The sequence below is a fragment of the Haemaphysalis longicornis genome, unplaced genomic scaffold, assembly GCF_048455015.1.
Source record: "Haemaphysalis longicornis isolate Haplotype H1 unplaced genomic scaffold, Haemaphysalis longicornis Haplotype H1 scaffold_2, whole genome shotgun sequence".
Taxonomy (NCBI): domain Eukaryota; kingdom Metazoa; phylum Arthropoda; class Arachnida; order Ixodida; family Ixodidae; genus Haemaphysalis; species Haemaphysalis longicornis.
The window spans coordinates 13,716,434-13,741,285 of record NW_027526295.1 but is presented as its reverse complement, the minus strand read 5'-3'; the positions used below and the strand labels follow the sequence as shown (position 1 = coordinate 13,741,285).

General features: G+C 49.0%; 1 protein-coding gene and 1 pseudogene across 1 annotated transcript; one reads left to right on the top strand and one right to left on the bottom strand.

The window, feature by feature from the left end:
• Window positions 1-6: 6 nt before the first annotated feature.
• Window positions 7-24,016, bottom strand: LOC144168759 (E3 ubiquitin-protein ligase E3D-like). Its single transcript, XM_077697721.1, has 3 exons — window positions 23,085-24,016; window positions 20,499-20,612; window positions 7-245 (listed from the first exon to the last, which is right to left on the bottom strand). Exons 1-3 carry the CDS (start codon window positions 23,889-23,891, stop codon window positions 51-53), a joined length of 1,116 nt encoding a protein of 371 aa, XP_077553847.1. The 5' UTR covers window positions 23,892-24,016; the 3' UTR covers window positions 7-50.
• Window positions 7,207-14,018, top strand: LOC144166987 (uncharacterized; annotated as a pseudogene).
• Window positions 24,017-24,852: the final 836 nt, after the last annotated feature.

The window sequence follows — 24,852 nt, the reverse complement described above, 5'->3', positions numbered from 1 at the left end:
TCCCTGTACAGGCCTTCCATGTCCCACTGGCTGCTCAGTGGAGCAGTGGTTTATTCGGGGCCACTGGACGGGACAAGGGCGACGTGGAAGGGCTCGAAGGAGGCCCCTTCCAGCCTGCAGGAGAGCAGCCGCGAGCACACGTCCGTGAAGACCTCCTCGTCCAGCCGGCGGACGGCCACCAGCGGGTCCTCCTTCCAGCCAGACAGCATGGCGTCTGTCCGGCTGCCAGTCTCCCGGTACAGCAGCTGCGAACGAGCAGCACAGCAGCAGAGAGCTGTCACGCCACACACTTCATTGGCCCCACTGCTAAACACGCACAAGGTCCACGCAATGGCCGCTGGGAAAGTAACTCAAGACACTGCCAAGCCAGCAACTGAGAGCAATGGCAGCGAGCCCGCGCATCCATGTATCCGGTACAAAGTGTCCATGCCGATGCGAGATGGGCTCCCCCCTCACTTGATATACTTGCAAACCACGTGACTCACACGGCATGGTACTTTTTCTCAAATATTCAGAGGAACCCCACGGCCATGCTAATCTCCCTCAGAACCCCGTTGTTACCCTCAAGTCCATGTGACAACAAGTATACATGTGACACATCACTCACATCTGCTGGACCCCAAATGTGGGCCTAGCTGCTGAACCAGCAAAACTGATGTAGAAAAAGCAAGCTGTTCATTCTGGAAATCTTTCAAACTTATTCCATTTTACATGCACTGCATTTCATGTGTACTCAGTAAACTTGAAATTCCCAAAACACACTCTTCAGTCACCACAGGCGTAGAGGCTAGCTGCAGGCAAACTCCCTCATCAATGACGCATGGTGGCTCCTTGACGGGCCAAGGCAGTGCAGGCCCTTGGATGGCGGCTCTCAAAAAGTGGCTCACCGACTAGGCACATGGGGACTGTCATTTTCTGCCTATCCGCTGACTGCGATCCACAGCACGTAACCCCAACACAGGCTACACAGCCCGGACAAGCTGCTCGGATTAACTGGCATGCAACCGATATTTGCCCTCCCCCCCATTAAAGGAGCACTGCCCTGATGTACACAAAGCTGGCCCCAAAAAGAGAGTCCATTGACGCATCGGGTCGGCCATCATGCCTACTACAGTGGTGAGAAACAAGTCCAACCTCGTAGGTTAGGTCGATAACCAAGTACAATTCAGAAGGTTCCAAGTGCTGCGTAACAAGTTGTACATAGACCCCTCGTCGCCACAGAGCAGTCCATATCCAGCCCAGGTCGCAGTGGTCAGCACCATAGTAAAGTTGCAACCTTGTCCACAGACGTGCCAGTTTGCGCGTTTCTTCCATTCATTCAGCAGCAAGTCATGCAGTGGCATGCTGTTGCCACTGGTGTGCTGGGGCAGCATGGTGGTCACATCTCAGCCATATTTTTGTTGTTGAACTCTGCCACCGCATGAAAAATGTGTTCAAGTTCGCCTGCTGTTCAACGCAGGCATGATCTGTAAAACTGTTCAATTCGGTTTCTCCTGTTGACAAAGAGGCGTACATAGAGTAGGAACTCGTTATAACAAAGCTGAAGTCGTAATTACTTCGTTATAACCATTACTTTGTTATAGCCAATGTCCATTTCTACCGCTAATTTACATACACTCACCAGTGCAACTCACAACAGCCTGCGAAAACAAGAATAAGCTAAAAAACCAACACTTTATTCCCACCAAACGGTCCATCCGTGATCATTTGACAGCACACGAGCTGGCGGCTCACTCCACAGAGAAGAAGTCCTTGAGAGATTTTTGCCAGCGGCAGCTGTGATTCCGAGCCCCTCCTGACCGCCATGGCGAGTGCCCAGGAAGCGCCATAGCCGGTCTGCCGCAGCCCCGTAGAAAACGCCTGCAGGAACACCCTGCTGGGGGACGCGTGTGTTGCCAGGCACAAGTTGTACCCATTTTAGCACGCTCGAGTTGGTGGCCCCTAGCTAGCACGAGTTTCGAATTAGCGCGTCCGTGATGCGACGTAAGCTGGCACGCACTCTAATAGCATCCTCAATAAACTGCACCGGTGTGCACCGGTGCGCCTTTTCATCCCCGAAAAGCTGCACCGGTGTGCACCATCTGTCCTCGATAAACTGGGACGCACCGTCGTGGGGCAATTTTTCATCGCCCTGTCGCACACCGTGAGAGTTGACGGTGCGATGGAGTGCAACCCCGAGATGCATCGTGGACGACGCCGGCGAAGCGGCTTCCTCTGCCGTCTGCTGCAGCGACGGCGCATCGGTACAGTGAATTGTAGCATCGGTGCACTCGTGTGAAGGCGGAACGGGCTGTATATTGTTGCTGATAAGCATGAATTTCTTGCCAATTAATCAGACAGTGATGCGACGGGCTCATAACAGGTGTTAATAAGGGCCGGAGATTGAAAATGAGGACGCCAACTTCGTGTACTGCAAAGAAGGCTGAATGCATGGCCAGCCAGTTGGAGCTTTGCATTCGTTTCGTTCGATTGAATTACACGAACAGTTACTGGAGTGCCTAGACCATGCACGAAGACCTGCATGCTTTGCTGTGGCGGAAGGGCGGAACATAACAGGCACTCGCGTTATGGCTCTCAGAACAAAGATGAGGAGCAGCTTCTAGGCAGCTGTTTAGAGGAAGCGGTGAAGTACGTTGTCGCGCATGTGTGATGGATATGGCTTGCGTGTTCAATAAATATCACTTTGTAGTGGCACTGTGTTAGTGGAGCTGTGTTACGCTGCTTTTTAGCCACTTGTGAACGTTCTGATGAGTTGCTTTCACAGCTTAAGAGATGGCGCTAAGATAGAACCGCTCAGTTTGTCCTCGATCAATGCACCGTGCCGGTGCGCACCGTCGTTGGGCACCGTGCACCGTGCCGGTTGTGGGGGCAACCCCGGTGCGTGTTTATCGAGGATGCTACAAGACATTCACCTTACATGTACCAAGGTGTTCTGTAAATGCCCGTGAAAACGAGGGTTCGTTATACCAATTGAGAGAAAATTTTAGATTCGTTAAAATTAGTTCTTAAAGTGCATGGGCGTCTATGGGAATTTTAAGGGGAATTACGCTTACTTTGTTAGATTCATTGATTCGTTATATGCTGTTTCATTATAGCGAGGTCTTACAGTATTTGACTGCTTTACCCCTCCGTGATAATGCCCATTTGATTGGCAGTATGTATATACAAATAAGTAAATACATAAGTCTTCGTAATGAAACATTACGGAGGATGCTTAGAATTTTCCAAGACTGCTGGACCTTCAGCTGAGCAGTGACCACTCAAGCTGGCCCCTGAACAGCACCTCCTCTCCCCAATGCAAAGAGCCTCCTGCTGCGCCTCACGGCTGCTCGCACTGCATGCAGCCGGTTCCCTTTCCCGGCTCACACTTATTCCGATTCAACTTCGTATTTGTGCCTCCGAATTTCTGCACTTCGCAACATGCCTGCTTGAAACATAAGGATCCAAGACACTCGTTTTAGAAACTGAAAGACCTCAGGCGCCGTTGCCTGCTTGAAGGTTTTTGTTTCCGTGTGTACGGTGAGGTGGTTGGTGGCAACGATAACCCACTTGCTATTAGCGGTTGATGTTGGAAACGGTCCCAACTTATCAAATGGTTTCATCGATACCCGAACAGGCCACAGTAGGCTTGCTGTTGGTGTGGCGATGCTTTGCATCATTTCTACTAGTGACACAGGTGTACATACTGTTACACGGCAGAAAAGCAAAGATGAGATGAACCATCATGAAAAAATCATGGGCGATCCATTTACACTATTTACGGGGCTGCCAAGGCAGAGCCCATGCCGGCTGCCTCGTCCTAGATGGCACAGTGGTCTTCTTATGATAACACTGTAGTCTTAGCCAGAGTGCGGGTGCAGCCCAGGTGACCTGCAAAATACCATTTCAAAGTGCTGCACGAACTACAAGTAAGTAGCTGCTGCCGCCTGGAGAAAAGTGCCTTAGGGCTTTGTGCGCTGATGTGATGGCGCCACTACAGTGTGGTGCGTTTAGATTTGCATTGTGGACAATACAGAAGTTCTCTGCACTTCCATTAGACAATGACAATCAAAACTGGCACCGACCAAGAATGTTTAAAATGCAAAAAAGACGTTTCGGCTCCTGCACGGGTGCCTTATTCAGATTGTGAGCAAGGCACCCGTGCAGGAGCCAAAACGTCTTTTTTGGATTTTGAGCATTCTTGGTCGGTGCCAGTTTTGATTGTCATGTGTTTTCCTGACCAGACGGATTTCTGTCCAACCCTCAATTCCATTAGGCAATGCTTCACGGCTTCGATCTTGGCACAGTGCCAACACCAGCAACCGAAGGAATGACGAATTCCATTTACCGAATGCAATAGAAAAACCAACACGGAACTTTATTACACGAAGGCTTTGCAAGGGCAACAGCCAGGCAATTCATCAGCACCAAAACCTGTACTGAACAGGTTTCGGTGCTGAACTGTACAAAACCTGTACTGAACTGAACTTGGAAACAGCGGCATGAGCCGCTGTTTCCAAGTGCTATGAAAGGTAATTCTCGGTGAAATGGCCTCAAACATCACTGACAGTACCCAAACGAAGGATGACAATAAAACCAAGACGAAAACAAGCACCCCAGTATGTGTGCTCGTGGGAATCCCTCGTGTGAAATGGGCAGCCTTTTTACAACTGCAATGACCACAAACTGTGCACCCTTTTATTTATTTTTTCACACACACAACTCGGCAGCCCCGGAGGCTATCACTGAGCATGTCCTCAACTTCCATCTGAACAGGTTCCCGCTCGTGCGAAGACGATTGCCGAGTAGGTCGGACACCATTTGTGGTTGTAATTCAGTGCTTCCCAATGAGCATGCCGCATAACTTCAAAGCTGCAGCAGCATAGCAAAGCCAGCAAGTTCTCCTGTCCTCCTCGTGCTGGCTTCACGTCAAACAAATATGCAGCCTTGTAAACAGTCAGATTTTTGTCACCGCTCAAAGTGAGCAACAGGGATCAGCTTCCTGAATTTCTTCGGGGAGTGTGACAAATGCACCCTGGAATAAATTGCTCACACTGGTGGGTGAAATCTGTGACCAACGTTCTCCGCAAAATCCCAAGAGCGCAGTGCCTGTGGCAGCAGAGTTGGAGGAGAAAACTCAGGTCCACAGGGACAGCCCCTGGCCTGCCTGCTTCGCACTCTTCGGGGGGTTTGGGACTTGGCTACGATGTGACGGGAGGAAGCAGTCACTGACTTGGCCTGTTATTGCAGCACTGCCAGTCCGTTCCCAGGATGACGTTGTGGGAGCAGTTGGAGTGAAACGGATGTGCGAGGTCCACAGGGGCCTCGTTCAGTCGCTGCTCTGGCAGCAGCCTGCTCTGCCGACATTTGTACAGTGCATGTCGAAACCTGCACTCTCCGTGTGCACTCAGCGTGGCGACACGAGCTCCCGCTGCGAGCGTGTGCGCACCGTTTCTGATTCCCCGCCAGTCAGCTCAGGGGTCGACCATGTGGCAAGGCTGTCGATGGGTGTAGTTGCCTTCCAGTTTCAGATGTGCTGGGCTGCGTCCCTACAGGCATGTCCTGGTCTGCGGAATGCGTAGCGCCTGAGAAAGGTACGTTCCCCTTGGGCAACGGCCGAGCAAGGGGGAGGCGCAGGAAACCTGGCAGACTGCGCAGACGCAGAAGACACGGCCAGCTTCTCTGCTGCGCAGCACTGTTGGCCCCACTTGTTTGTAATCTTTCTTGGGCCACTGAAATGCAGAAATCTTGGTCTGTCTGTAGTACACTTGTCCGGGACTCAATTCAGCCAGCCGGCCAAAGTGAAACAGAACCTGCGCAGCCAAATCTAAACGTCTAAGCCCGGTATGAATGTTCATACTTGTCATCATTGTTGAACAAGAACAATACATAACACAAATGTAAAGCATAAAATCAATACATAAGTAATATTCACAGTGTTCCTTGGTAAAAAAATTCATGGATGCTTGATTTTTGCGATAGCAAATTCTACATCCCCTGCAGAAAAAAAATTCACCTGCTGTCGCCAGCGCTTCTATAGCTTCTGGCGGAATTTTAAGAAATCAAACGGCAACAGTTATGAAAGGTTCCACTAGACAGGCTCCATGTTCCACTTGGAACGCATGTAAAGAAGGGCAACATGGTTCTGTAAACATTGTAGTAACGTGCCTCGATTCATGCATGTCTCCACCATACAGCGGTGGAGGCACCCAGCCTGGTGCAGTGGAAAGCATTAAATTTAAAGGGACACTGAAGTGATTTGTAAACATTACGAGATTACGAGCGCAAATTGTAGTCCAGAGTCCCTAGGCCCTGTTTTGACCACTCTGAGCACGTTTACGCAAATTTATTTAGTAGAAAAATCAATTCGAAACTGCGGTCCTCCTCTCTGCATTCTCGCCCATTTTCTGTGGCGTTTTCGTGTGACGTCAGGAGCAGATGAGCTGGCAATTGGCTGCGCTACTGCTGGGCTCGCCGACCATCCGACAGGGTCAGTCAGCCCAGCATTTCGTACGCCAACCGCCGACGGGTCATCGCAATTCATTCGCTCACTTAAAACGAAGCCAGGACACGTTTGTGAATGGAAGAGTGTGCCTTTCTTTACTTTGTTAGTTTGTACACTGCATCTAAGCTCCAAGTCAAGGTCGCTTCACACAAGCGCTGCACAAGCGCACATGCGACGCTTCGCTGACTGGTACACCAGTAGGAAAATCTAAGGCCACTCGAAGGCGTGAGAAGTCAGCGAAGTCAATATAGGTACTAAGGAAATAAAATCAACTGATACTTTTACCGTACAGCGTAAAACTAGGGTGTAGGAAGCACTTTTTTGCGAACAAGCACAGCGGTCAGCAGCACAACTACGCATCTGCAAGCGCTTCTCCGTCTATGAAATGCAATTGCTAGACGTGAGATATTGTGGAAACTTGGGGGACGCTTACTGCACGAGCACAATACAACAAATAGTCACCTAAGCTGCTTGAAATGCTAAAACTAAATAATAATGTAAACTGGTTATACATTATATACCTTATAGAGCAATGCTATACACACGACGTCGTGCGTTCTGGCCGGAAATGGCTCTACGCAAGACTCCGATTGCTAGTGCCATCTACCGAGCTGACTCCTTACTAAACTGTGTATGGAGTCAACGACATGGTTGCCAGATAGCGCAAACCGTATTTTTTTTTTTAGAAGGCGTGCGGGAGAGAGCAACAAAACCACGTGACTACGAAGTCTCCATTATGTCCGACGTGGGGTGCGTTTGTTTTTTTGTTTTTGTTTCCACCGCTTCGGGCAGTTTACAACGGCGGTCGACGGTATGGTTGCGTTTGCGCGGCTGGCCCGCGAAGCTGACGCTTACTACATGTGGAAGTAGTCAACCGTACCTATTCTTGCTTCTCCGTGCTCTTGCTCACCCGCAGGTGTACGCGCTCACATACGGTATCGGTTATGTTTCTCACACCCATCCTCATCCTGTTCCGAGCTAAGTTCTCCGATCGGTGCTTCACGTGCGCGCACGCGGATGGACGCTCCCACGTGTGGTGATTGTTTACGTTCTGGGAAGCAAACTCTCACAATAAAAGGAAGACAAAAATATTCGTTGCTCTTGTGTGGTCCTTCCTTCCGTATCGAAGCGCAGAACGCGCACTTTCTTGGGCATTACACCATTCCAAACTTCCCCTTTCTGCTTTGCCGGATTCTGCGTGTAGTGCGACACAACGACGCGGCCGGGTCACACATGCCGCGGCAGCTGTAGCTGGTCTCACGCGTATGTACGCCCCATCTCCAGCACTATGTCGATTCAGTTTGGAAGCTACGCGCAGTTGGATCAAGCGCTTAAGGAGTTTCAAGTGGTGAATATTCCCTATTCATCACCAAGGCAAGCAAAACTGTTGGCGTTTTCAACGCACGACTCTCCGCCGACTTGATTAACCAAGCTTGATGGCAGACTTAAAAACGCAAATGTGGTTTATGTGTGCAAGCACGGTGGTCACCTGAGGTCTCCGGGCAAGGGAATTCGTCGACAGCAGAGGTAAGCAACCGACTTGACGCATGTGGTCTCGTTCTTGAATGTTTGGTTACACTTGGTTGCTTGCGCTAGTTGAAGAGCGCAATACGCCCGCATGCACAGCACAAAGCACAAGGATCAGCTTGTTGTAACCAAATCTGGTATTCAACGCAAACCGTCCCAGAGAGTGCGCTTGACCATCTTTGATTACACTTGAAAAATCCCTGTCAATGATTAAACAATTTTTTTAGAAAAAAATACTTTTTCTTTCACAGCAATTTGAACATCGTGGCTATAGCTGTGGCGATATAACATATAGATTGCGATGAAAAATTAGCAAAAATACCATATTGTTTGGAACGTGCTAAGACGTTTCCAGAGGGTAGAAAAAAAACGCGCTTCCTTTCTATAACGCATTCACGCCTGCTAGTGAGTCTCAATATGTGCTTTGCGGGGAACCAATGCGGCGTTTTTGTACCATAGACATTTTTTTTTACAGCTGGTACAACTTTTTCAGAGACAATGCGGCTGTATAGTTCGTTTATATTGTTGTTGGTAAATGCGTAAAAAAAAAAAAACACACGGTAGTTGTAAAGCTAGCAGTTTCGGAGCACTAAACACTAACTTTGGAAACATTGCAATATTGCTCATATTCAAGCGCTTATCGCTCTGCGTGGCGGTCTATGTAAAATACAGTCTTAGGCTCATTTGAAAGAGTGTAGAAAGTGCATATATTTCTGAAAGTTGAATCGCAGTGCTTTTTTTTCTGGGCAAGAAAATAATTTTTATATTGAGCGGCCCCGACGAATCTCAGTCGGCGGGCCGTAGGTTCGCTTCACTGCGTGATCCTCCTGAGGCAGCGAGAGATGCGGTGGCCGCGCGCGTTTTGAGTTATCACGTGTCTTAGCCGACAATACCCTTACAAACAAACGAAACATGGGGTGTCTCGAACTGCGTGGCTGCCGCACCTCTGGCCAGCGGCGGGGACATTGTCGGTGCAGTGCACCAAACCTACGGCTCGCTGACTGAGACCGTGGTGGCCGCTCAATATAAAAATTATTTTCTCGCCCAAAACAAGAAGCACTGAGATTAAACTTCCAGAAATATATGCACTTTCTACACTCTTTCAAATGAGCCTAAGACTGTATTTTACATAGACCGCCACGCAGAGCGATAGGGGCCTGAACATGAGCAATACTGCAAAGTTTCCCAAGAGTTAGTGTTCAGTGCTCCGAAACTGCTAGCTTTACGACTACCTTGTTTTTTTTTTTTTTTGCGCACTTACCGTCAACAATATGAACGAACTATTCAGCCGCATTTTCTCCGAAAAAGTTGTACGAGCTGTAAAAACTGTCTAACATGTATGGTTCAAAAACGCCGCATTGCTTCCCCGCAAAGCACATATCGAGACGTAGCCATGAATGCGTTATAGAAGAAAGCACAGGATTTTTTTTTTCTACCATCTGGAGATGTTTTAGCACGTTCCATACAATATTGTTTTTTTCGAATTTTTCATCGCAATCTATAGGTTTTCGCCACAGCAGCTGCACATTCAAACTGCTGTGAAAGAAAAAGTATATATTTTTTCCGAGAAAATTGGCTAAAACGATGAATTTTGTAGTGAAGCCACTGACCATAAGTTTTTGTAGCGTAATTGGAGATGGTCGAGCTCACTGTCGGGGGCGTTTGGCATAGAATGACCCTATAGTTTCTGTTTGATTTCGTAACTATAAATGTTTCGTTTCTGTAGCTCCAGAACGAAAAAAAGAATAATGGTTCAATACGGTACGTGACAGCGCTCAAGAAAAATGGTGAATTTGGAAATTAGGGCAAAGAACATAGTTTTTTATAAACCGCTATTTATAATTTTTTTACAAAAGGCCATTAAATTAGAATAACGGTGCACAAAAAATCCGAGGGCACCTAAACTCTTCTTGTAGTATACTTCTTGTTGGCGCAGCTGCAAGTGATGCTTCAAGTCAAAGGAATGGCAGAATAGACGATATTAACTTTATAAATTTTTGCACATTTAAAAGGCTCGGTAGTTGTAAGACTTCGCCCACCTATAAACGTAGATAAAAAGTACCTGAGAGCGATTTGTTTTGAGCCAACCTAGTTATTGCGACGAGGTGTACGTACAATTATTAAGAAAAAAAAAGAACTGCGTGCTGCACGCATATGCTCAGTTCTTGAGTGTGCTGCTTTGTTCTGGGACGCAAAGGTTAAAATTCGTATCGATAAATTGTGCGATTTGTTACTAACTCGCATAGTAATGTTCTTGACATTGCAGGTTTAAAATGCTCTGTCTCAAAGGGCACTCCAAAGCTCCGGCCCACCTTTTCTAGGTGTTTATCCTTACAAGAGATTGTACGGGAGGAGGTCGCATGGGAGGAGTTCATCCAAAATAAATTTGGCCAAGGTGAAATTTGGGTGCGTTAGCCTTTGAAGACAATCATGCACAGAGCAACGCACTGGCACTCACAGGACTTTCTTCTGGGAAGTATCCGGGGGTCGAGGATGGTGAGGAAAAAGCGATTCATTGCCCAAGCAAAGAAATTCTTCACAGTGAGAGATTATGCCAATTTTCTTCAGTGCAACCACTACCCACTGTAGCTCTGCCGTGCTTGTATCTGTGCCCATCGTCACAAAGCTGGTTACAGGGGGGTTGTTCAGGACAATGAAAAAAGACTGCCCCGCAAAGCTCGTCTTAGCAGCACGGCGAGCCACCCAAGGACTGGAGAGATCCACATGCAGCACAACCACGAAGTGAGCAGTGAGACTTTCCAGTCGTACCCTAAGTGCCGTCAGCTGTGTGATGATCTTTGTGAAACCATTGTTGGAGCTAAATGTGCGCCCCAGCATGATTGTGGCGAAGCTCAAAGAACAAACTGGCAAGGGGCGGCATGTTTTACTTGTAGGCATAACTTGTGTCCCGATGTTGTTCATTTCTGTGTGTGCAGGAAAAGCAGTGATTGCAAAGGACTTGCATAACCTGAACAGGCCAATGTGTGGACAGGATGAAGAAGCCCCACTGCAAGACGGACTTGAGCACTGCAAGACTGCATGTGGTGCCAGGGCTGTCATCGTCACCGATGACAGCACAGAGCTACAGGTACTCTTCATCCACACCACACCACACATGCAGCGTGCATTTGGAGCATTTCCAGAAGTCCTCCTTTTGGATGCAACGTATCGCACGAATAAGCTCAAAATGCCACTGTTCGTGTTTGTTGTTCCACGTGGATCAGGCATCAGCCATGCTGTGGCATATGCATTTGGCGCTTGTGAACAGCAGCACGTAGTGTTTGTCAGAGAGAACCCTGCAGTAGTAGTGGTCGACAGGGACTTCACAGAGATCGCTGCTATTAAAGCAGCATTTTCCAGCTCGCCAGCAGTTCAGCTGTGCGAATCGCATGCCGTGAAGGCCTTTCCAAGCGCAGCAGTCAGCAGATGAGCGAGAACACCTGTTGCACTGTTTCAGCAAAGCCGAGGAAGTACGAAGAGTCCAAGGCGGAATTGGAACAAATTGGAAATGCTGAAGCGAATGAGTACTTCACAAAGAACTGGGACAGCATTCCAGAAATGTGGCTCCGACATCTGTGCAACCAAGAGTTTAACGGTGGAAACAACACCACGAACCGTGTTGAGTCAATTAATGGAAAAATCAAGAACATCCGTTCATCGTCATCAAAGCTTCATGAAGCCCTGCGTGAAATTTTGAAGATGTCATGCAGCATGCATCAAGAGGCAAGCCACAAAGCCTTTCTTTTAAAGACTTGTGAACATTATTCACAGCAAGCACCTGAAGATGTGGAAAAGCAGTGGGCGCAGCTGCTTACACTGTATGCCTGCACATTAGTAAGTGAGGAGCTGAGAAAATTTCGTGATGATCCCCCAGAGGAGCATGTTATATCTCTAGAAACCTGTCCCGTTGCATCCAGCTGTACAGATACATGGCATGAAGGGTCGCTGGAGAACCAGTCATGCAGCTGCACAACATACTCGAGCATGAAACTGCTTTGCCGCCATTTCCTCGCTGTATGCGTGAAGGTTGGCAAGCAACCAGTTCTGGAAAAGGCTGTGGCAAGGGGGTGGTTTAAGGCATACCAAATACAGTTCTTGAGCACCAGCAACGAAGACTACATTGAAGCCGGTTGTTCTCAAAACCCAGAGATATATTCAATGCCAGGGACCTCTTTCGAGGGGATGAATCGAAACCAGAGGTACAATTATGCTATGAGGACTCTGAAGGCTGTTGCAGATACATACCATGGCAGACTGCAAGGCAGATGTGTTTGGAGCACGACTCGCCCTTTTGGAGCCTCATGGTTGAAAAGGGAGGATGTGTCACAGCGTGACCGAAGACGTGCCTGCTGAAGTGCAAGAACACCAAGATACACTGTGGATTCGCAAGACTGTGAGCAGCTGAGCAGCACCAGCCAACAGCCCAGCACCTCTTCATGCTTCGATATCAGGCTCCCCAAAAGGATTCTACAAAGGCGCCAAAAGCGGCCACGGGAACTAGACGAGGGCGATCCTCTGCCGTTCAAGAATTTCTACCTGAAGAAGCCCAAGCAAGCCGTAAGATGCAGACGAGTCATGCCTGGTCCAATTCGGTGTTTTTTTTCTCTCTTCAGTGCTACTTTGCGGAGTAGTTGAGAAAAGCCTGCTGGGTGGAGAATGCCTCATTGAAGTGAGCGACGTGGAAGTTCGCCCAGAGCTCCTGCCAAGTGCTCTGCTGGACTGCAGGGTGTGTCTGTTGAAGTTAAAGAAGTACTTCACAGGTGATGCGTGGCTGCTGTTCACTTCCTTTTCCAATTGGGGAAGTGTGGGTTGCTTAAGTTTTACCTTTTTCACTAAAGTTGCCACAAAGAAGACCACGAAACTGTGGGTGTGCGGGCTATGCAAAAAACCGGATGATGGAGAACTGAAGGCGGTGTGCTGTGACCAGTGCTTGGAATGGTTCCACTGGTAAGGAAGGGAATGCTTGTAACTTGAATGCACTTATCTGTGACCTGCCCAGTGCTTTGTATGCAGTCCCCAAGTGATGTTTTACTAGTACTTTGCTTTCACTTTTCAAATGAAAACAGCATGAGTAGCATGTGCACATCATATTTAATTGCCTCAATGTAATAAGTCACATATCTGAATTGGCATAATGAGCTAATTGCCGTGGTATGCTTAAAAGGAACATGAGAACAGAAATAAAGTTTCAGTTCATAAAAGAATTGGGTGGTGGTGGTGGTGGTTTTCGAAAGAGGAAAAGGAAAGGTTTATTCCACGTTCCTTCGTCTCAATAGAAATGCTGTAAAGTTTAATACAAACATTCTTCAACCACGCTAAACGATGAAACGAAGCCATGGCAACCCCTTTTGCCGCTGGGATGTGAAAGGAACTTCCTTGTGTGACTGCCAGCTTCCAACACTGCCAAGATACACGAATGCGCAAATGCCTCTAGTCCGGTTCGATTGTGCAACTTCTATCGAGACGATTTTAATAACACACTGTGTTTTTTGTTCCCGTCTTTGTGTTCCCGTCTTTAAGAACATGTACAACCAACTAGCCCCCATTTTAGCCTTGTTGTGCTTTTAGTACTTCCCTTATTACGTCGACGTCATTACTGATGTGGAGAACGAAAGTTGAAGGTTTTTCAATTATGCTTTATCTCGCCATATTTCTGGAACAGAATGAAGTAGAGCAAGCTACCGGAAGGAAGTTGCTTCATACGAGACGGCGTTCCGTGTTTCCTTCAAGATGTTGTAAACTACTTGGCTGTTCTACCGTACAGTGCTTAGATAACTGTGCTCCTGAGTTGGTTCGCTCAATTCACCCTGTGTAGAAGTGGCTGCAGTTTCTGATGAACTGGAGATACGAAATCCATCCAGAGCCCTCTTCTACTATGGTGTGCATCACAGCCGACATGTAGCTTTGGCACGTAAAACACCTGCAAATTAAATTTAGAAATAGCTGCTGAAGTAGCAATCTGTTGATCCATTCCAGTTTATGTGCTTTAACAGAACGTGCTGTTGGGCGAGTTGGTACATACTGAATGGGAGGCTTAGCGCAAAAAAGACGAGGACGGTGGCAAACGTGACAGGCGCTACTTACAACTGAGTTTATTTCGAAAAGCACAAACATATATATAACAGGCATGCACGGAAGAAACAAGAAAGGAAAGGAAAAAAAAATTACACACATAACGGTCATCTGGCGAACATCAGGAAAAAGTATGTATGTAAAGCACTTTCCGTATCATAAATAGAAAGCGACGGTACACTTACGCACATGGGCCCTTTTCTTTTTATAAAAAAAGCCTCGGCAACCTCACGTGCGGTTGGAATGGAACTGGTTCGCACTTGCCACAACATTGTAAAGATTGTGATTCTGTAAACCCATTCTGGACAAAACAAAAATAATCGAAAGGAGCAGAGATGCTACCGCACGTGAGGTTGCCGAGGCTTTTTGATAAAAAGAAATGGGCCCATGTGCGTAAGTGTACCGTCGCTTTCTATTTATGATACGGAAAGTGCATTTCTACATACTTTTTCCTGATGTTCGCCAGATGACCGTTATGTGTGTAATTTTTTTTCCTTTCCTTTTTTTTTCTTCAGTGCATGCCTGCTATTTATATGTTGGTGCTTTCCGAAATAAACTCAGTTGTTAGTAGCGCCTGTCACGTTTGCCACCGTCCTCGTCTTTTTTGCGCCAAGACTCCCATTCAGTTTACGTGATGAGACAGATAAGAGTAATGTCCTCAGTTTGGATTAACACGAATGAATGAGGGAGAGAGAGAGAGAGTGAACGTGTTATTGCGAAAAGCAATGGGGAGGAGTCCCCTTGAGCTTCCCCAGCCCAATATTTTATGGCCTCAGTGGGAAATTATGGTCACCGGGAGTAATTTAACGAACTTTGCAGAGTGCTAAGCAAAAGCTTAATTGTAAAAAGGCTGACTGCACAGTAGGGCACTGGTACCCTAGGCATACAGGAAAAATCTAGCCACAGCTGTTATTTTCTGTGCACTGTTTACTTTTATACATTTTGCAGGTCTTGTGCTGGAGTCAACAGAGATAACCTGAAAAGGCTGTGGTCCTGGGTCAGATGTATTGGAGACTCTTAAGAAATCTGCCTTCAGTAGTAGTGAAAATCTCAAAAAGCTGTGGAACTATGTCCAGTGCATTGGATGCCCTTGTAACCTCTCCTCTCTATTTTTATTGCATTAAATATGGTGCGCTCATGAAGCCCTTGAGCCCAGATATCATTGCGCCATATCTCTTTCCTAGAATTCTCCCACACTATTTTCCCCTCCATCAAAAGGCAAACAAAAGCTAACAAGCTCTATCATTTTCCAATTGATTCAGTCATTTCGATTGCTCTAAAGCTACTAGATTTCTGAAATTAAATAAAATAATATAGCAGCCACATCAACACAGGTAGGCATAGCGATCGGATGATTAATATATCGCAAAAATATATATAGGCGCTGTAATTTTCACAGCCACACGCTTGCAAATTACGCCAAATTTTTCGAGGTAAGGGAGAGTAGATGTACGTTGCATGCCATTTCTAAAGCTGTCCTTGAGCCCCCATATCGTCTGCCCGATTTCTCACGTACTGCAGCACGCGAGCATCTCCCACGAACAATGCGAATAAATATTTCAAAGTTCAAATTTAGGTTGCCCGAAATAAAACCCATCTGGGGATTTCAATTTGAGCGGAAAGCTTGCACGTGAGGGGATCTGCTACATCATGATCGTGACATTTCCTGCAGTGCAGTCACACACATATAACGCCCGTCGCTTCAAACTTCCCGCGTTCCTACAACACGTAGCACGCAAGCTGCAGCGTAGCCCGGCAGATGGCGCGAGGGAACAAAGTCGTGCGTAGAGCCATTTCCGGTTAGAGCACACGACATCGTGCATATAGCATTGCTCTAACTTATACTTCCAGAGTGAGCAGCGCTGGCCCATGGCCGAGTGGTCTGGAGCGCTAGGTATGTAATTGCAATTGTTTTGCAAGTCACGAGTTCGAATCCCCCAGGGTACATTCCCTCTTTTTTTATAAGTTGACTTTTTCGTTTCCAGCCGATGTTTTCTGTACTGAGTTCACCTTTCATTTAATTTAATTTCATTTCATTTCATTTATGAATACTGTTAGCCCAAAAGTGGGCTGTTACAGGGTGGAAGTACAAAACAATCTGCGAAAAAAAAAGGTACAGTGCAGGTCTTGAGATAATTTTTCGGTATTATTGTCAGCAGCAGCTCGAAGTTATGCATAACAAGAAAATGGAAAACACATGCGATATAATACATACGGGCAGAACAGTACATGACGCATTAGAGGCGGCACTTTTGCACCGCGTTGAAGATTTGAACTTGAGAAAACTATTGCAGTAACTATTGGGCAGTAACGTTCACCGCTCCACGAACTAGTTCACAGAACGCGCACAGGCTGACACTGGCGTGCTAGCGAGTTCTCGCTGGCATGCTGTTGCCATAAGCACCGACTGCTTGCGGGCAGTGGGCACAGGCCAGAATCAACAGACCCTTGGCCTGGTGTGAACATGCTTTTTACGATACAGGCATGAGTGAGGCAAGCTCCAAATATGGGGGAAAAGCGCATGGCATTTGAGCGTCTGCGGGGACGCGGAGGGCGTCCCCACTAGCCGAGGGCGTAGGCCTCGGCTAGTGATTGCTACGATTCCAAGCCATCCTGGGAGGCTTATCTTACGCACTTTACAGCTGACAACATGGCAGAAGCGCGGTATGACGATTACTGAGATATTGAGAATGCCCATCTAACGATGCTGTCGGCTGTCAAGCATGTTGTTTTACAGAACCGAAACCGAAACTTGTCTGAATGCTAACCTTAAACATCGTCCAATCATGGCGCGTCTCCTTCCGTTGTCACAGCCTTTAGTTGGTGCGGCCACCGCAAACCGCGCATGGTAGTTTTTCTCCTTTCACGCTTTTTAAAATTATTACTGACTTATCAACCGGACAAACGATGAAAAGTGAGCTGATTTGAGCCAGTCTACGCAGTGCAAGCCAAATCGGGAGCTTGACAAATTAAATCGACTTGAGCAAACCTCTTGCGTGTTTACCTTGGGAGGAGCACAAAGGGAGAGGAACAGCATGAGAGGTGAGTGGGAAAGAGAAGGGACATTTGCAACAAAAGGGGCAGATACATCGTCCAGGTCTTGCCTCTGTGGAGACCTGTCAGTGGAATATGCTGGCAAGAAATGGCAGAGGGGCTGCCACGGCTGTAGCCAGAGGGGGGGGCCTCTCTTCGCATAACCCACAAGCCCCTCCATAAAAATTTCTGGCTCAAGGTTCTCAGATAGGGGGCTGATGGTACGGCAGCCCCCAATGCTTGTTGGTCAGGGAAGCGACCCGGGGAAGATTACCGTTTCCCTGACGGATAAGCGCTTAGAAATGGGACCCAACACCCACGAGAGGGCCCACACACAGTCCCATGGTTACTGCCTAAGGAAACTGCGGAAACTGCCTGCTCTCGTCCCCCTTTCCAGGCCGTCTCACTTTTCTGCCAATGCTCTTGCCCATGTGAGCGCCACACCGTCTGCAGCATAGCTCTTGGTAATCGCGCCACAGATGGACGTCGCCTCAGCTAGGTTTTCCAAAATCTAAGCTCGTGTGCCAGCTTTTCAAATCAAAGGTTTTCCTGAATTGCATGCCATGCAATAGCAGCAGGCAGTTTCTTTTTTAAGTGCGAATGCACTTCTTAAGCGAGCCTGAATCGTCCGCCGCCGTAGTCCGCATAGCAACAGCTGCGGGTGCGCGCGCTCCTCGTCTTCCCTAGCAACGGGGGGAGATGGGCGCGCGCTGCCTGGCCGCTGACATGGCACATACCCACGTGGGGGATTGGCCAGGAATCGGGCGTGAGAAGGGCTAATGCACCCGCTTAAAGGAGTACTGACACGAAATTTCAAAGCTGAGATCCACTCTAGCAATCAAGTACAACGACAACACAAATAGGTGTCTGTGAATAAATGCATCTTTCTTTCTTTGTAGTTGTGTGTGTGTGTGTGATCTCTCTTTCGCGAACATTACCGAACCGCGCAAATTCAACTCGTGCATTCGCACTTTCACATTCTTCCCCTCGGGGAAATGCGGGGAATTTTTTTCCCCCTCTCCCATGCGTCGGCATTTTCAAGTCTTTGTTGAGGTAGCTTGAAAGAGATGCCAGACGAATACATGCGACAGGCCCCTGTAAACTGTTGGCAGCGGAGTGGGCTATCACGGCTGTGACCCTCTCCCTGCCCTTGCTGCGCTTGCAGCTGTACAAAGAAGTTGAACAGTCTTCCAAAGGGCCACTGTCCCCATGCACCAGCACTCTTTCCTTGTGGGGGAGAGTGATGCTACTCTTGAACAAGGCCGAAACTAAACATCCAGCAGCAGTATTTCGCGCGTTCAATGCTAGCATAGCCCCCAACTGAACTGCAAGCACAAGCCTCCCAGTCTCCCTGATGTGTCGCAGTCCTGGCATTCATCCACTTTGCTCATTTGCCAAGTCCTTTGGTTTCGGGAACTGGTTTGCGAGGCAATGCGGTTTGAAAACCGTCCTACCACCCAAAGGCTTCAGACGCACGCCAGACAACTGGTACTGAAAAAACAAGAGGCCTTTCTGCATGCCTCTTTGAATGCTGGGACTGCCACGCATCGTACACGGGGGAGACTGGGAGGCAGCAAGGAGCACAAATGAAGGAACATGTTTGCAAGGCTACAAATGCTACGTGCACAGTCGAACACAGCAGGTCGACCACTGCTTGAAAATTGGTCATGTGTTTGATTACGTCAACACAAAAACGCTAGCACGCGAACAGCGGTGGGGCCCCCGAAAATTTATGGAGTTATGGTTCATTCCCCGTGACTCAATGATGCGCAATGTTAGTCGTGGCCCCCTACTGAATGTTTCTGGTATGCTTGACAAATAAGTTGCTTGTGTCTCTTCCAGGCTGGTTTGTTTCTGACGGTCCCACCAGCACAGACGCCAAAATGTCATACGAATTGCTTTAGCGCTGTTGGCCAGTGTTTTTGAAACTGAAGACTAAAATACATACCATTGTTACCCACTGGCCTTGCTAGTATTTCAGACTCCCTGCACATTCATGCTTGCTATTTAAATTTTGTGTTCGTCGCTCTTTTAGTGCTACATACTGTGATGAATGGTATTGCTTTGTTGATCCTTTTAAATTTTTTTGCCTCCCTCGTTTTACCTTCTATCCGACTTTTTTTTATTTATTTATTTATTTACCCTCACGGTCAAAAGACATTACAGATGGGAGTGGGTAGGGAGACACAGTGAAAATAACAACACAACGCAAGAACAAAAAGAGAGCAATAGTTATACAGTCAGCACTTTTCTGGTCATACAATGTTGATTGATTGTTGGGGTTTAACGCGCCGACGCAACGCAGGCGATGAGGCGCGCCGTAGTGGAGGGCTCCGGATTACTTTTGACCACCTGGGGATCTTTATCGTGCGCCGAAATCTCGTACACACGGGCGTTTTTGCTTTTCGCCTCCATCAGAAAAGCGGCCGCCGCGGCCGGGAATCGAACCCGCGACCTCGTGCTCAGTAGCGCAACGCCTTAGCCACTGAGCCACCGCGGCGGGTCGGTCATACAATGTTAGCGTTCTTAAAAAGGTTGAAGTCTCGAATGGTTGCTGTCGGGTTTGGAAGGCCATTCCATTTCTTCCATGTACGTGGCATCAAAGGCTGCGAAAAGAAGTTGGTTCTGTGGGAAGGAATGCCGACTTTGAAGGCGTGATCCAAATGTTGTGATATGTGATGTGGACGGATTATGAGTTCCTTTTGTAAGAAGGCACGGTGGTAGAGCTTGTGAAACTTCACGGCGTGATGCAAGGGATGGTAGACTGCTTTCATGGATGATATGCTTGCGGTGCGATTGTAATTACACGTAATGAATCGAGCCGAGTTATTCTGAACCATTTCTAGCGATGGTATTAATTGACGTGAAAGGGATCCCATATTGCTGCTGCGTATTCTAGTTTTGTGCGAATTAGTGGAGTAATTTTAGAGTGGAAGGGGCTTTTGAAAAGTTACGGCGTAGGTACCCAAGCATGCGGTTGGCGTTGTTAATTACATAGGTGATATGAACGTTCCAGGTTAGGTTAGTTGTGATGTGCACACCAAGATACATTTCTACATTTTCTAACGGGTTATTACCTAGCACAGGCAGTGTGCTAGGAGACCTAGTTACACGCATGAGTTTACACTTATTTGGGTTTAATTCCATCAACCAGTTGTTACACCATTCTGAAATCGCATAAGATCTGACTGAAGAATGTGTACTAAGTCGTTCATGCATGTCATTTCTCGGAAGATCACACAGTCGTCAGCAAAGAGATCAATGTTGCTAGTATGCCTGAACCGACCACCTATGTAATGCCCCCTTGCGAGGGCCTCAGGGGATTCCACATAAAAACAAACAACAAGCAAGAGTTTCCCTGGCCCCTAGAAAGCAGCTGCACCTTGATTACTGGCTTGGGCTGGACGCGGCAGGTGGTTCCTGGCTGCAGGCCACTGGCAGCGCAGTGCTCCAGGCCAGTCTCCATCAGCCAGAGGAGCAGTGAGCGGTCGCCTTCCTGCGCGGATGAGCAGCGGTTTGAGCTCCCTGCCCGCTCGCAGGCACCACGGCCACTGGCCCGCCAGTGCTCGGACACACTGGGAGGAGTGACGGGGGGCTTCGACAAAGGAAGAGCTGGGCACAGCCTGTGCAGGCCTCCCACAACGTGCGTCCTTCGTCCTGTCACCAATGCAAGACCAGGGCGCCGTAGTTTTGGGCCAACAAACACGCCTTTTGCGTTTCCCCCAGCTAGTCACCCTGCCGCCCAAGTACGACAGATGAACCGGGGACAGCCAAAGCGAGAACGCACCATTGGAACATGTCCCTCCTAACACTGGGAGCGCCAACAAGCACCACCAAAGCCCAAAACGCACAATCGAGTCTGCAGTGCCCACGAGTGCGGCCTAGCAACTGGGATGCGCACGTCCTCCGCCTAGCGTCAGCGCGGCAGGCCCCTGGGGCTCGGTGAGCTGCCGGGATGCTTCGTCACTGCCCCGAAAGTGTGGCCGCCCTGGTCATCGAGTTTGGGTAGAGTCCCGCCATAGGGACGGGTCTGCTGAGTGGGCTGGCACGGTGGGTTCCTGTGCAATGACGAAGGTGAATGGTGTTGCTAGTAATTCACCCCGTTACAAAGGTCATCACCTTCGCAGGGCCTGCCTGTGACATAGGGTGCCCGCTTGCACGTGCCACATCGTGGAAGCGCAGTCGAACTAGGTGTCCGTACGGTGCCCACTGAAAAGCAAGCAACCCAACCATGGCATTGTGGAATGTGTGGCGGAGCTGCATAACCTAAAGAATTCCCATGGAACGGCTGTTCTCCCACACATCTCGCGGCCCTATCCACCACTGTTCGACAGAAGTAGTGGACGCGGAGTTCAGTGCGGCTGATTTCTAACAGATTTCATGGTGACCGTCGGAGCCTTCGGATCTGATGGGCCCTTGGCACTTGCGTTATTTGACCAGAACTGGCAGTGAAGAAGGCAGCAAAAGAGCACAGGAAAACCTTTGCCAAATGTAGATTCAAGGCCTCTCTGGAATCCTTCATGAACCAGGCTGGTTGCCCACACTTGCTAGGGCCTCATTAAAAAGAAAAGCTTGCACCAATAAGGTGGCCACCTTGAACCGAGCATTGGCATATCCCCCAGTGACCACGCAACAGAATAAATTTTTTCACAATTACCAGTGTAATAGCTTTAAAACACAAAAAATATCTTTCACCTTAGTAAAATTACCCACTTTCACTGCTGAGTTTTTTTATGTGTGGTCCTCAGTCCCTGCCGGGTATTTTTCTCATGTTCGTTCTGTGCAAGTTCATGTTTGTTTTGTGCAAACATGCGTTTCACCTGTTGTCTAAAACTTATAAAACACGATCTGCATATTTATGTGAATTTTCACCAGATGGCACGACATGCTCACAATGATTTTTTTCACACGAGTTGACTCGGGAGTGGCAGGGGGTGGTTGCACGAGTTATCTCGGGAGGGGCAGTGAAAGGGTTAAATGTTGTAATACCAATAACGTTGTAATACCAACGTTGTAATACCAAAGAATTGAGGAAGACAGCAGCAGTGCAGCTGCCTCGCATACCTGGCCCCGCCACAACTGCAGCCACATGAAAGGAGGCCCCAGCTCTGACACCCCTCTTACGACTCGGAATGCTGCCACGGTGACACCGGCGGATTAGGAGCAACCACAGCAGCCGTCACGGGGAATCGTCGTGCACCCATGTATGTGGCAGAACAATGCGCTGCTGCTTCACAGTGGCTGCCAAATGCAGCCCGCAGTAACTCTGTCCCGCATTTCCTTCTTGTGGTTGGCACCTTGGCCGCAACCAACTCTTCTAGTACTTGATTGCCGAACCTGAAAGGAGGGCGTGCATAGTTGCTCCTATAACAAGACTTCCTTTTTTGCAGGTGTTTTACCATAGCACTGAACGAGACAAGGTCCAGTGAAAATCTTCACTGGATCAAACATTCATTTGCCGTGTCTCCGAGCATGCTGTAAGCGATTTCGGTGAGATGGTGTCCCCTCGTTTAATGCCCTCCATAACTGTAAACTTTCCACCGTGCCCCCCCACTTTCAGTGCTCCTCCCACCCCGGCCAGAGCTTCCACTGAGTCGAGGGCTTTTCGGCAATCTGCAACGGCCCTGTGCAAAGGCCGCCTCAACGCAGCCGTACGGCTACAGCTTCCCCAGAAACTCTGCAGTTGTCCGAGTTGACACTCTGCACACTTTAACGGGGCCCGCAGCACGAGTGTGCCCAGTGGTTGAGTAGTAGCCTTTACGAAATCCAGCCCAATGCCTCGATCGTTCAATCTGTGGTGTCACTCGTGCGGTGAACCTTTGTGAACGGTCGCATGCAGCAGAGCTCTTAAGCGCTTTGGCATCACCCATCTCGTGAATAAGAATAAGCTGGCATTTTCAGGGGCCACAGGTGCCCTCAGTGCGTTCTGGGCCGTTCCCCGGAGACCTCCTCTTTCCCCGCCACTCACCGATTCTAGGATTATCCTGCAATTGGTGTTGATCAGCAGCTGCCCTCTGATTAGGCTGCTCACAACGAAAGCTGCGTCGCCCGCGGAGCAAGGAACGTGGCTCTGTGCGTCCGACGCCACCTGAACTCGCGTCGTAAACAGCGCCGAGGCTGCGCACGAGTCTTTCTTCCCCACCACACGTTGGCAGACAGAGCAGCGCAGCCTGCCATCGTTCGCCACCACGCCGTCTTGCACCGCGCTGTGGTGGACGAGGAAGCGATCGGCGGAGGTGAACAGTTCGTCCTCCTTCGGGGCCAGAACGTCGGGTATGCCGCCGTTCTTCGGATCGCCGTGGTCGTGGCAGAACCAGTCGCCGGCTGCTTCTCTCCAACCTTCGGAGGGCAGCGGGAGCACTCTGCGGAAGGCGGCGCCTCGGCGCAGTATCGGAGCCGAGCACTGGGCGCAGTCGACGCTGTACGGGACGCCCGGCACCGGCTCTCGGTTCGCCTCTCTGCCCACGGCGTCCGTCCTGTCGAAGGGCACGCCGCCGAACGTCACTTCCCTGCACGGCTCGAGTGCTGCCCCCCCACGCCGCCTGACGCCCTGGTCGGTCCTGATGGGCGAAAGCGTGCCCTCCTGGAACACGTAGCCGTCGGGAAACCTCAGTTCGAACGTGGCACGCTCCTCGCTGTCTGCCCTACGGGAAACAACCGTGAGAGACGAAGCCGAGCATTCAGCAGTGATCGGGCCCACGCAGCTGCTGTCCCACGCAATCAGTTGCAGCTTGCAAATTTTCAGCGAACGCCGCGCCTCAATGTTGATATCCATTGTCCGCGATTATTCAAGATACGCTGCACTTATGCTAGAGTAAATTCATCTAGTCCAGTGCCGCAACGCGCACCGGCGAGTCCGGGCGCCGCCATGGCTGTGCCGATCCGCACGCCTCGCGCGGATAATTTTTAAAATTGTCCGCACGCCTCGCGCGGATAATTTTTAAAACTGTCCGCACGCCTCGCGCGGATAACTTTTAAAATTGTCCGCACGCCTCGAGCCCGAATGCAGCGCCATGTGCCAAGTTTCTTTTTCTGTGTGTTATTATGGACGCCCCAGTTTCTTCCACTTATCGCTTCCACCATTCCACTCTCAACGTGGATGTTATCAGCGTGTTACATTGTCGTGGCCGGCAGCGTCGGTCTGCTAACGCAAAATCCTCCCTGTTCTGTGCTAACGCTCGGCTTCACGTTGCGTGCTGTCCTGAGCCAGCTCACGGGTGAAGCCGGCGTACCAAGCAAGGCCCTCGTCGGACGACGAAAAACGGCGACCACAACGACACCGATCCATCTCCTGAAGAATCGAGGACGAAGTTTGCCATCGTTCGTTCTGCACTTCCTCTCCTACAAGTCGCGTTGCCTTCAGCAATAACAAGCAATAACAATAGCCTCACCTCCATTCTATGCAAAATTTTTGAAACTCTCATCTGCAGCAAAATCTCCGAACACCTAGAAATGAACAATCTCGTTCGCAACACCCGGCATGGTTTCAGAAAAGGACGAAGCTGTGAAACCTTGCTCTCCATCCTGCTCTCTGTGGTTTTTTTTTTCTCGTGCTTTCTCTCTCTCTCTTTCATTACCCTAGACCAAATTCTCTCTTCTGCTCCATTATTTTGCCTCACTTGATTGATTGTAATGAAAACATAACTCTTCTTGGCCAATCCCCCTAAGTGGGTATGCGTCATTTTTCGGGCCACCACCACCACGAGTGGCGCCCTCGACAGCTCCAAAGAAGCCGA